Here is an 11684-nt window from a genome sequence, read left to right as displayed (position 1 = left end):
TTTTTTTCCAGTCAATAGTAGTGGTCATTTTGTGCCCTGAAGAGAATGGCTAGTGCTGGGCAGGTTGGAAGGAACATGCATTGTTGCCCCTCTCTCTCTGACAGCCTGGTGGAGGGTAGAAGGGACCCTGTCTCTGTGGAGATGACTGGTTTCTGGAAGGAGAGGGTGGCAAAACCGAGTGAGAGTTGCTAGTTAAAAATCTTTTTCAGCATAAACTGCAGTTTCTGATCAGTTTTGTTCTTTATTACCCTGTGGGACTAGTTGACGGAGGCCTGTGATAATTTAATTTTGCCTCTGAAAACATTCTGTTGCAGACAATCTAGCTGTGCCCCCTCAGTTTTGAGATGCTATTGTAAACTGAGGAGTTGTTAGGGTTCTGCCATAAATCCTGAATTTTTCTACTGAGGCTTAAACCTGGAGTGATGTATGAGGGTCCTTCACACATTCATGGAAAATGGAATTAAAAGATAAATATCTTGGTGCAAAAACATTTTGAAATCTGTGTGTATGATTGGGGGAAGGTGGTTCTTCAAAAAGTTCATGGAGAATGTATATGGTGAAAAATTGTGCATGGATTTCAAAATTTTATCAAAACCAGCCTGTCTTTGAATGCTATCTTATGAGCTTTTTAAAGTTCCCTCTTGTTTGTTTGAAGAGTTCTGGTTTCCTGTAAACAGAGGATCTCAATAAGGGAACTCAAGTGCCACAGGACTACCTCAGATCTGCATTTTCTTAAACCACACTCCTCTGTCATGAGGATCTGTGTCTTTCTAAAATGGCCTTAATTTCTATTGGAGTTGCTTTAGAATGTGCTTGGTGCCTGGGGCGCTTCCACTGCCATGGGGATAATTGTCTCCCTTTGGGGTATTAGGTGGAGGGCAGCTCATCTGTCTTCCCTGGAGTGCCTCTGTGAAACAAACATAGGGCACATATGTCCTAATATGACTTCTATGTATAGGACTATATCGAGGAAAACATACTTTAACACTTGTAAACAAGGAAGAATTTTGGGAAAAGTAACACCAGCATAGTTTTTCTTGCTTTATATGGGTTACTCTTACATTGATAGTAGTATAATTTTTATTCAAATTATTGTGATTGCTATCTACTCAGAGCTAGCAATCACAGAAATGTTATTCTGAAATACACAATTCTATTGACTACATGTTAAAACACAAAAATTAGAAATGTCCTCTAATTAGAGTTTTTTGTTTGGAAATGTAGGCATGTACTCTTTTCAGCAGCTGTACCATTGCACATGGTATTTTATCTTTGTTCTGTGACACCGTTCACTTATTTCTATATTGAGATTTACTACCTAAATGAAAATTGCAATTTTAGAAGTGTGTTAGGTGAAGACTGGGCAATCCAAAGCTCTGGTGGCTTTGTTTCAAACAGCTGGTGTGTCGCTGAGGATTGTGTGTATGTTGGAAGCCTGTGGTTTCAAGGGAGTCTTTCTTGAGAACAGGGACGTCTTTTGATTAGAAATTTGTTTTGTCTTAATATCTAAGCAGTCAGTGGTCTCAATCAGTTTTGTGAGTTTTGACTTGTGTGTGTTGATATTTCTGTTTGCTACACTTTGGGGATTTTTTGAATTCATGCATATTTATTGTCTCTCAGGACTCAGGCTAATCCCTATTCTTAAATCTGAAATGTTCCCAAATCTGAAACTTAGAGTGCTGTTGATGTGAAACTCACAGAATTACATCTTGGAGTGTTTTGTTTTATATTTCAGATTTGCAGTTTAGGGCTCCTCAATTGGTAAAGTCTATGCAGATGTTCCAAAATCTGAAAAACTCTGAAACACTTCTGGTCTCAAGCATTTCAGATAAGGGGACTCAACTGTGCAGTCCCCATCCCTGTCCCTATTCTAAGACTGGGTGGTTGCTTCCCTTAGATTTGTAGTTCTGATTCAAACGCCTTGGAGTCCAGACTTTTGTTCTAGATCTTCATTGAGTTAACTAAAGAGACTCAGAAGCTGTTACTGTTATTCTGATTTTATTCTAAAAAGTTAAAAAAAAAAATCTCTGATTTCACTTTTACATAAACTCAACATCTACATTTAGCTTTTTCCCGCTAATTAGTGTCTTACTCATTTTATGGTCTCTTGGTGTGTTAGTGACAGTTAGGACTATGACTCAGGACTATAATCCATCAGAATTTAGAGCTCTTTCAGTATAGTACCATATTCTCATCTTTGCTATAGAAGTTTTATAATTTGCATTTATTTGGTGGATGATCGCTTCTTGGCCTTTTGGCTAAGATCAAGTGTATTTGGTGGGTGAAATTGAGAGCTTTCTAGAAATCAGCAGGCAGTAGAGTCCTCTAAAGTTTTCCCTGTAGGTTAGATAACCAAAGATTGGCTGATGGGATGGTCTTGAGAGTAGTTTATGATAAAATTCCCTAGTATCAAGTGTGACTTCTTTCTTTCAAGAAAACAGAGATATTGTCCACATTAGTTAGCTTCTTTAAGATTCCTTTATCGTCTACTAAATTAAAGAGGAATATAAAATGTCCCCTAGTGAATAGTGCCTGAAAAATTCTTGGTGTGGTCCATTTATTTAGGAGAATTCGGTGGAAAGAGATGGTGTTTTTGAGTCTTTCTGTTGAAAACAGCTCTGTGTATTAATTCCTTTAAGAGAGCGGGAACGGGAGAGACACAGGCACCGGGACAACCGAAGATCACCATCTCTGGAAAGGTCCTACAAAAAAGAGTATAAGAGATCTGGAAGGTAAGCAAGGAGTTGACCTGGAAAGAAGTCATAGGATTATCTCCTTGAATTCGGATTTTGTGCTTGTGCGGAGTGTCAGCCACGTCTTTGTTACAGCCTCCGAGTTTGTCCAGGGTGACCTGTGAAGAACTGCAGCAGCCATTGTTTTTACGCCTGTACTTTCCAGTTGTATTGATTATGCACAAAGAAAATCTTGATCAGTTTCCAAAAATTAGAAATTATATAGGTCACTTTTTTTTTAACCACAGTGCTATAAAACTATACACTAAACATTCAAATTTTAAAAAAAAAAAATCCTTTGGAAACTCATAAGTATGCTCTTAGGCTCCTTTCAGAAAAAAGAGCAAAACTGCAATACTACAATCTTAGAAAAATGACATTGAGATTGCTGTAGCCCCTAACTTACAAGATGTGACCAACTCTAGATCCAGAAATAAAACTTATGGTCTTATATAATAGTGGTTGAGAGGGGCACTCTGGAGTCTGACAGATTTGAGATTCGTTATTGCCCCTCCCAACCTTGTTATTGGATGAAGTCTTAACCTTTCTAAGCCTCAGTGTCTTCATCTGTAAAATGAGGACAGTTAAACTTACCTTGGGCAGTGAGAGGTCACTGAGATAATGCCTGTCATGTGCTTAGAATGAGGCCTAAAATGAGTGCCAGGTAAATAGTAACCACGTATATAATTATTATGTGGACACATGGCTTTAGAAATTGGTAGAATATAATAAAGACAGAAAAAGAGATTTAAATAGGAAATACATTAATGAAATTGAAAGAGAACTCAAACTGTATTTGTAAGTAAATGCAAGACTTGGTTCTTTGCGAGATTATACAATTCAAAAGGTGGAAAATGAAGAAAAATATGTAACATTAAGTATGAGAAAGTATTTTTACAAGAATCAAAGTGATTTTAAGAATAACATGGGGCAGATATTTTATTTAAAAACTTGGACTTGATTTCTAAAACAAAAATTACAAATTTCACTTAAGAAGCAGAAAACTTTGACAGACAAGTAACCATGGAATACTTTTTAAAAGTTAAGCTTGTACCACCTACAGAATTTCAGACTGTTGTAGAACGGTGAGGAATGTGGGAGGAAAGCTCAGCTCATGTGAGCAGAAAAGCCAGATGGCAAAAACCTAGCAGAGGAAAAGGCAACTACAAAACAATCGCCAATCTCTTATGAACTTGGGTATAAAAATACCAGTTAGAATATTGGCAAGTTGTTTTCAGTAGTGTGTTAATATAACCAATAGAGTTGATTCCAAGATTCATGGGTAGATTTTTGGTATTAGAACATCTGTGATTTGTTTGTGTTAAAATCCTTGGGGTTATTCAGTACCTGCCTAATAGGTATTTAAAATAAAACCAGCATCCATTTATGAGTAAAACCTTTAGGAAAGTAGGAATATGAACAGACTTCTTTAACGTGTCTCATGATGCACACAGTTGATATTATCTCAAAAGAGGCAGATTTAATGTTGAAACCCACAGGCCTTTCCATAGAAGTTTCAAAAAAGAAAAGGGGTCTCCATTGCCTGTCACTGTTGCCTAATGTTGTGATCCAATCAACAAGCAAATGAAAAATTTAGCATTCTTATGTCCCAGGTTTTATATTGGTGTGGGTGATGCAATCATCAGTAAGAGCCCCCACTTTATACACAAAGCAAAATTAAGTGTAAATTAGGACAGTTACAAGTTGCTCTCGGGACATAGCAGTGAAAAATGCAGTCCAGGGTAGTGCAGGGTACCTGGAGTTTGCACTGGAATGCACTGGGAAAGAGGGGTGGCAGGGGAAAGGAGTGAGGAGGAATGCTCCGGGTTAGGCCTGGAGGTCTGACCATCAGTTTCAAAGGCTTTTTTAGGAATCTACGTGACACATGACTGTGGAATAGTCCAGGGTCATGGGGAAAGGTGAATGTTATTGCAATATTTATGAGAGAGAGTCAGTGGGACTTGACCTATCAAATATGTTAGGCTGAGGAAGATTTGAGTGATCACTTGAGATCTGGTGTTCCCCGTTGAGGATGAGGGATACCAAGAAAGAGGTAAGTGGATGAATTCACTTTGGAGGATGCCGATTGATTGTCCAGAATCAGAGACATCTAGATGGAATTGTGTGATTGTTAATTGGATAACCAGGTGTAAAGTTCAGAAAAGAGGTTTCAGCTGGAAATAATAAATGCCATGGATTAGAGGAGATTAACTAGAAAGGATGAGAAGAGGGCCTGGAGAGATAGGAGAAAAGCCTGGGTAGTGTGTTGGTGGACATTGAAGAGGACCTGTTTGAAGTTGATGCTCTTTACTGTAAAATTGCTGGAAATAATTGAATGGTTTCTTCTCCAGTGCCTGGCAGCTTGCAGAGAAGTTGTACTTGCATTATTTTGTGAGTTTTAACTAATGAAGTAGAGCAGAAAATAAAAATTAGGGATATGGAGAAGGAGAAGTCACCACCATTTGTGGTAGAGCACACTGCTGAGAGAAACCATTTGGAGTTTGGGTTTTGAGTTTTGGAGTGCCTGAGACATTTATCTAAAAAAAGATGTTTGCCCCTCTTAATAAGGCATTAAAAATGAATAACAATTGATATTCACAGCAGACAACCCCCTAATTCAAGACACCTGCTTAAAGGGGATGGGTTGAGGATGTCTTTTGCCTTGTGTTGCTTGATACCCATAATCATAATAAATATTGGGATTTTTTTTAGAGCATGTTAAAATATCTGTGTCAGTGATGTAAGCATTTAACTGCCACTTATGAGCTTTATGATTATTGCGTAAGTGACTAATTTCTAAAGATTGTTTTCTCCTTTGTGGGAAATGTTACTCTTTGCCACATTAGGATCAAATGTGGAAATGTCAATAAAGTGCCTAGCAAAGTGTCAAGCTCTCAGTAAACACCAAAACAAGCAAAAAGCCACTGGGAGCTAAGCCATTATTAGCTGATGATATTCTAATAGCCAGGATTACCCAGTTAGAAAATGTAATGGGAAAAAATATATTTGCTACAGAATTCTTAATTAAAATTAAATATCTTATTATAAACTTGAAATCTTCATAGGACCAAAGAGAAGGAATTTATAGAATGTAGCTGATGACAGAGTTGATATAGATGGATGGAGACCATGTGTACCCCATAGTGCAGGGGTGGGAGCCTTTTTTCTGTCGTGAAAACAGGTTTGCAGGCCATACAAAATTATCAACCTTCAAAAGTAGCCTGCTGTATATTTATTGAATATTGAGTACTGCCTTTGGTTGACTTTGCAGGGCCAGATTAAATGATTTCATGGGTTGGACATTCCCTACCCCTGCTATCGTGGGACACAATATTGTAAAAATACTGATTTTCTTCCAAATAGTCTATTGTTGTAATGTAACAACAGTTAGAGTATTGGTATTTTTTTTTTTAATTTTTTTTTTTTTTTTGACAGGCAGAGTGGATAGTGAGAGACAGAGACAGTGAAAGTTCTTCCCTTTTCTGTTGGTTCACCCTCCAATGGCTGCCGCGGCCGGCACATCGCGCTGATCCGAAGCCAGGAGCCAGATGCCTCTCCTGGTCTCCCATGGGGTGCAGGGCCCAAGCACTTGGGCCATCCTCCACTGCACTCCCGGGCCACAGCAGAGAGCTGGCCTGGAAGAGGGGCAACCAGGACAGAATCCGGTGCCCCAACTGGGACTAGAACCCGGTGTGCCGGCGCTGCAGGCGGAGGATTAGCCTAGTGAGCCGCGGTGCTGGCCGAGTATTGGTATTAAAACTTCATGATGGCTGTTTAATTTTTCTTTGGAATATAAAATATAAAATACATTTTTGAAATACTTATTGGTATTAAATGTTCTGAAAATACATGATAATTTTTAAATTTTGGTATGAGTAGGTCAATGAGACAAATACTGAGCAAGTTTTAGGTTTCTATAAAAATTTGTATCTAATAATACATAAAGTTATAGCAATAATAATACAGTTGATTTTTAAAATCAGTGGAGATAACTAGCAATTGATAAGCCATTTGGAGGAAAAAGCTGAAATTAGATTTTTGCCTTACATCTTGGAGAGATAAAGTAAAAAAAAATTGTTGTTAAAAGTAATTGAAAAAATTATAAAATATATATTTATTTTGTGATGGCAAAGAATTTCCAAGCATACACTTAGGTAGGAAACAAAAAGCTCTCTGGATTTGACTTTATAAAAGTTGTATGTAGCAACAAATAAACAGAATTAAAAGGGGCTTGTGCTGTGGCTCAGCGGGTTAAGCTGCTGTTTGCAATGTTGGTTGGCATTCTGTATGAGCACCAGTTCAAGTCCCAGCCTTCTTGGTCTAGCTCCCTGCTAATGTGCCTGGGAAAAGAGCAGAAGAGGGCCCAATTACTTGTGCCTCTGCCACACACATGGGAGAGCCCGATGGAGTTTTGGGCTCCTGGCTTCTGCTTAGCCCAGCCTTGGGTAATGTAGCCATTTGGGGAATGAAACAGTAGATGGAAAAATCTGTCTCTCCTTTCCCTTTCTCTTTGTAACTCTGCCTTTTAAATGATTAAATCTTAAAAAAAAATGAAATAAAAGGAACACAAAAAATTAGTAAAGGTTACAGTTCATTAGACAGAAGGATAATTATCTTAAAAACTTTCAGTAAATAGAAAAAAAAAGCTGCAGTCCTAATTAGTAAGTATTAGCATAGCATGACTGGGATGTTCACAAAAGAAGTGAACATGAACTGTATTCATTTCAGTAGTGATAAAAAAATAGCAAATTAAATTCTATATTTTTTTCCATCAGAATGGCAAAGGTTAAAAGCAAGCGTTTTGATGGGCTGTGTGGAAATGGGAACTTACATATGGTTGTGATGGTATTCTCAACTGGTATTGCCTGTCTGGAGAGAAGCACACACCCATGGTAGTCTGAACTGGTGCTGCCTGTCTTGAACAGAACACACACGTTTTTGGGAAGTAATCTGGCAGGTGTACCAAGAACACAAGTGTGTTTATGGTAAAATTGTTTATGGTGGAAAAAAGATAATAACAACCTAAATGAATATCATTATATTTGTAAAATTATGGTATATACATAAAAGGGAATAATGTACACTTATTAAAAATGGTTTGGATGTAGGTGGATTGAGATAGGTGTTCCTGATTTACCTTTGAATGAGGACAGGCTCTAGAGTTTTTTTTTATTGTTAAAATGTGTAAATTTTATTTGTATATTCGTATGTCTATATATGCTTTAAAACATTTTTGAAATATAGTGGTTATCATCTCTGAGCAGTGTTATAGGTGGTTTCTGTTTATGCTTTATTATTTTTCTAAAATTAACACATTTAATTTTGACAATAACTGTTTCTCATTAACAAAGCAAATGATGCATTTTGTGATATTTAGAAGTTACGTAAATAAGTTGTCAACATGTGTGATCTTTCCAGCCCTCCCAAGTAGACACACCTAGCACACCTGCTTCCTACAGACAAAGGTAGATGTCCCCTGTTTTAAAATTAGACGTTAATGATAGTTAATGAAAATGCTTTTTGAGTTTGATCTGGATTTCAGTTTTTTTGGATGGTAGTAACTTTGGTATTGGAGCTGTGGTGGCCACCAGCTGGTCTATTGAAGCCAGTGTTCTTAGCTGGATTCTCAAGTTCTGTACTTCAGTGTCTTGAACTTAAATGACTCTCTCTCCTGTAAGTTTTTCCCTCCAGTACTTCCATAGGATGGGACTTACAGATTTCAAGCCTCAGGAATCCCAGGAGACGGTTATTGTTTCTTAGTCCTCTACAACTTCCTTGTTAGTATTTGTGGGGGTCAGAGTTAGGCAGAGTGTGGGTCAGTAAGTGTAGTAGCCACGTCTGGGGTTGCAGAGCAGTGGTCAGGATGATGTGACTGATCGTCCTCAGGCTAAATTTATGACCAAATGGAAATCATGTTCTGTGAAAATTTTTTTTTCCTGGCATAGCAAAAACATGGAGCATTCACAAGTCCTCACTGCTGAAGTTGTCCGTATGTGGAGATATCTAAAATTTTGCCACATACCTGTCTCTTCTAAAAGTTAGGGTTTGCTAGTTGTCCCTGAACCTACTGGCTGTGCACCAGAATTACCTGGGGAGATTATTAAAAATATAGATTTTTTGGGCCCAACCCCTGGAGATTGTGAATCAGTAAGTAAGTAATCAGTAAGTGAATCAGTAAGTAAGATCTAGGATAGGGCCAAAAAAGCCTGGGAATTTGTAATTTTAAACAAGTAAACCTCAGGTGATTCTGATGCCACTAGCCCAGTGTTTGGGAATCACTGGTTTAACGAAAGACAATGTGGTAGTTTGGCGTGATGTTTGTGTTTTAGGTGAAAACTGCATGAAGCAGGTGAAACAGAATGGTTTCCACAACGGCGGAGCATTTTTAATCATTAACCTCCTTTGCCCCTTTTGAAGTCGCTCTCCAAGTAGGGAGAAGAAGAGAGCCCGTTGGGAGGAAGAAAAAGACAGATGGAATGACAACCAGAGCTCCGGCAAAGAAAAGAATTATACCTCAATCAAAGAGAAGGAGCCAGAAGAGACGTTGGCTGACAAAAATGAGGAGGAGGAAGAAGAGCTTCTTAAGCCTGTGTGGATCCGATGTACCCATTCTGAAAACTACTACTCCAGTGACCCCATGGATCAGGTGGTAGGTCCGAAAGAGGGAGAAGCCAAAGACCAGTGCTGTTGGCATTTCAGGCCAGATAATTCTTTTTTCTTTTTTAAAAATTTTATTTGAAAGGCAGAGAGAGAGATATCTACTGGCTCACCTCCTAAATGCCTGCAACTGGTGAAGCTGGGCCAGGCGGAAGCCAGGAGCCAAGAACTCAATCTGGGCCTTCCATGTGGGTAGGCAGGGACCTATGTACCTGAGCTATTGCCTGCCACCTCTCAGGCTGTATATTAGTAGGAAGTTGGATCAGAAGTGGAGGAGCCAGGACTGGAACCAGTTACTCCACGACATGGGATGTGGGCATCCTAAGCAGCGCCATACTGTTGTGTCAAATGCCTACCCTATGGGCCAGGTCATTCTTTACTGTGCTGCTGCCCTGCATGTTCTAGGACATTTAGCGATATCTGGACAGTACCCACTTGGTGCCAGTAGTATTCCTTTCCAGCTGTGATAACCAAAAATGTCTTCAGTTACTGTCAGATGTTTCCTGAGGAAAATCACCCCAAGTTGAGAATCAAAGGCCAAGAGTTCAGGTTAATTCAAGTATCTGTTTGTCCTGCATTTCTTATGACACTGATGGTCTTGATGTGTTGTGTCAGAAGCTCCCAGCTGTAACTAGTTTATGTAGTTTGTGGTATGAATGGCTGTGGGTATGCTTCCTGCCCTCCCCCCCCCCCCCGCCCCCAATAGAAAAATAAGAATGTTTGTCTCAAACTCCTTGACCAAAAGATTCATTCTACAAAGTGAGTGGCTTTGTATAAGGGGCACTATTGTTACCCTAACTGGGCTATGGTGAGGACTGTTAATGTTGCTAGGGATGGGGCTGGTGTGACCTGGTAGCCAGCATTCTCAATGCATGGTGGGTTCTAGCACCATCTCTGTATGCTCACCTTTCTCATCTTTTAACTTGTTCTTTCTTTCTTTCTTTTTTTTTTTTTTTTAAGATTTATTTTATTTGAAAAGCAGAGTTACAGAGAGGTAGAGGCAGAGAGAGAGAGAGAGAGATAGAGAGATCTTCCATCCACTGGTTCACTCCCCAGATAGTTGCAACAGCTGGAGCTGGGCCGATCTGAAGCCAGGAGCCAGGAGCTACCTCCGAGTCTGCCATGTAGGTGTATGGGCCCAAGGACTCTGGCCATCTTCCACTGCTTTGCCAGGCCATAACAAAGAGCTGGATCGGAAGTGGAGCACCCAGGTCTGAAACCAGTACCCATATGAGATGCTGGCACTGCAGATAGTGACTTTACCTGCTATGCCATAGTGCCGGCCCCTTAACCTTTTCTTTTATCTCCCCTCTGTTTTCTGTCACTCTGCCTCTCTTCTGTCTCTTTCTCTCCTCCCCATTAGCATTATGTGTTCAACCATTAATATAGACATATTTTCCACAGAGTAAAGTCATGTGGTAATGTTCATTGATTGAACGAATGAGGGAAAGATCTACAGATTTATTGCCTCAGAAGTTGGAGACGCTGGGGGCTGGTGTTGTGGCACAGCAAGTTAAGCCAACATTTGTGATACTGGCATCCCATATCAGAGTGCTGTTTCGAGTCCTAGCTGCTTGGCTTCCAACCCAACTTCCTGCTAAGCTCCTGGGAAGGCAGTAGGTGATGGCCCAAGCTTGGGCCCCTGCCACCCACGTGGGAGACTCAGAGTTCCTGGCTCTTGGCTTTTGCATAACCTAAACCCTGGCTGTTGTGGCCATTTGGGGAGTGAACCAGTGGATGGAAGATTTCTCTCTCCTATGTTGCTCTACTTTTCAAATAAAAAATAAGTCTTTAAAAATAGCTGAAGATGTTAAGTTTAGTATATGAGATTAGGTAAATAGAGGATTGTGTTTGAAATTTTGTGATGATACATAGACTCCTTAACTTACATATCAGTAAACCTATTGTAAGTTGAAAATGCATTTAATACATCTGAATCTACCATACATCACAGCTTAGCATAGCCTACTTTTATTTATTTTTTTTTAAAAGATTTATTTGTTCATTTGAAAGGCAGAGTGACAGAGTGAGAGTGAGTGGAAGTGGTGGCAGGGAGAGACAGAGAAATATAGTTCATCTGTTGGTTTACTCCTCAAATACCTACAATAGCCAGGTCTAGGCCATGCAAAAGCCAGGAGCCAAGAACTCCGTCCTGGTCTCCCACATGGGTGGCAGGAGTCCAAGTACTTTGGCCATATTCTGCTGCCTTTCCAGGCAGGTTAGCAGGAAGCTGGATTGGAAGCAGAGTAGCTGGGACTTGAAATGGCACTCCCATATGGGAAGCCAGTGTAGCAA

At 39.6% G+C, this 11684-nt stretch overlaps 1 protein-coding gene across 4 annotated transcripts in view; it reads left to right on the top strand.

The window, feature by feature from the left end:
• Positions 1–11684, top strand: part of DROSHA (drosha ribonuclease III) — a 127370-nt gene that overhangs the window by 8580 nt on the left and 107106 nt on the right. For all 4 annotated transcript variants that reach the window (XM_062211821.1, XM_062211822.1, XM_062211820.1 and 1 more), the window contains exons 5-6: positions 2640–2732; positions 9150–9381. In XM_062211821.1, the coding sequence (XP_062067805.1) occupies positions 2640–2732; positions 9150–9381 (325 nt within the window). The remainder of the gene's footprint in view (positions 1–2639; positions 2733–9149; positions 9382–11684) is intronic.

This window comes from Lepus europaeus, chromosome 15 (assembly GCF_033115175.1).
Source record: "Lepus europaeus isolate LE1 chromosome 15, mLepTim1.pri, whole genome shotgun sequence".
NCBI lineage: Eukaryota > Metazoa > Chordata > Mammalia > Lagomorpha > Leporidae > Lepus > Lepus europaeus.
This window is presented reverse-complemented; position numbering and strand designations above follow the sequence as displayed.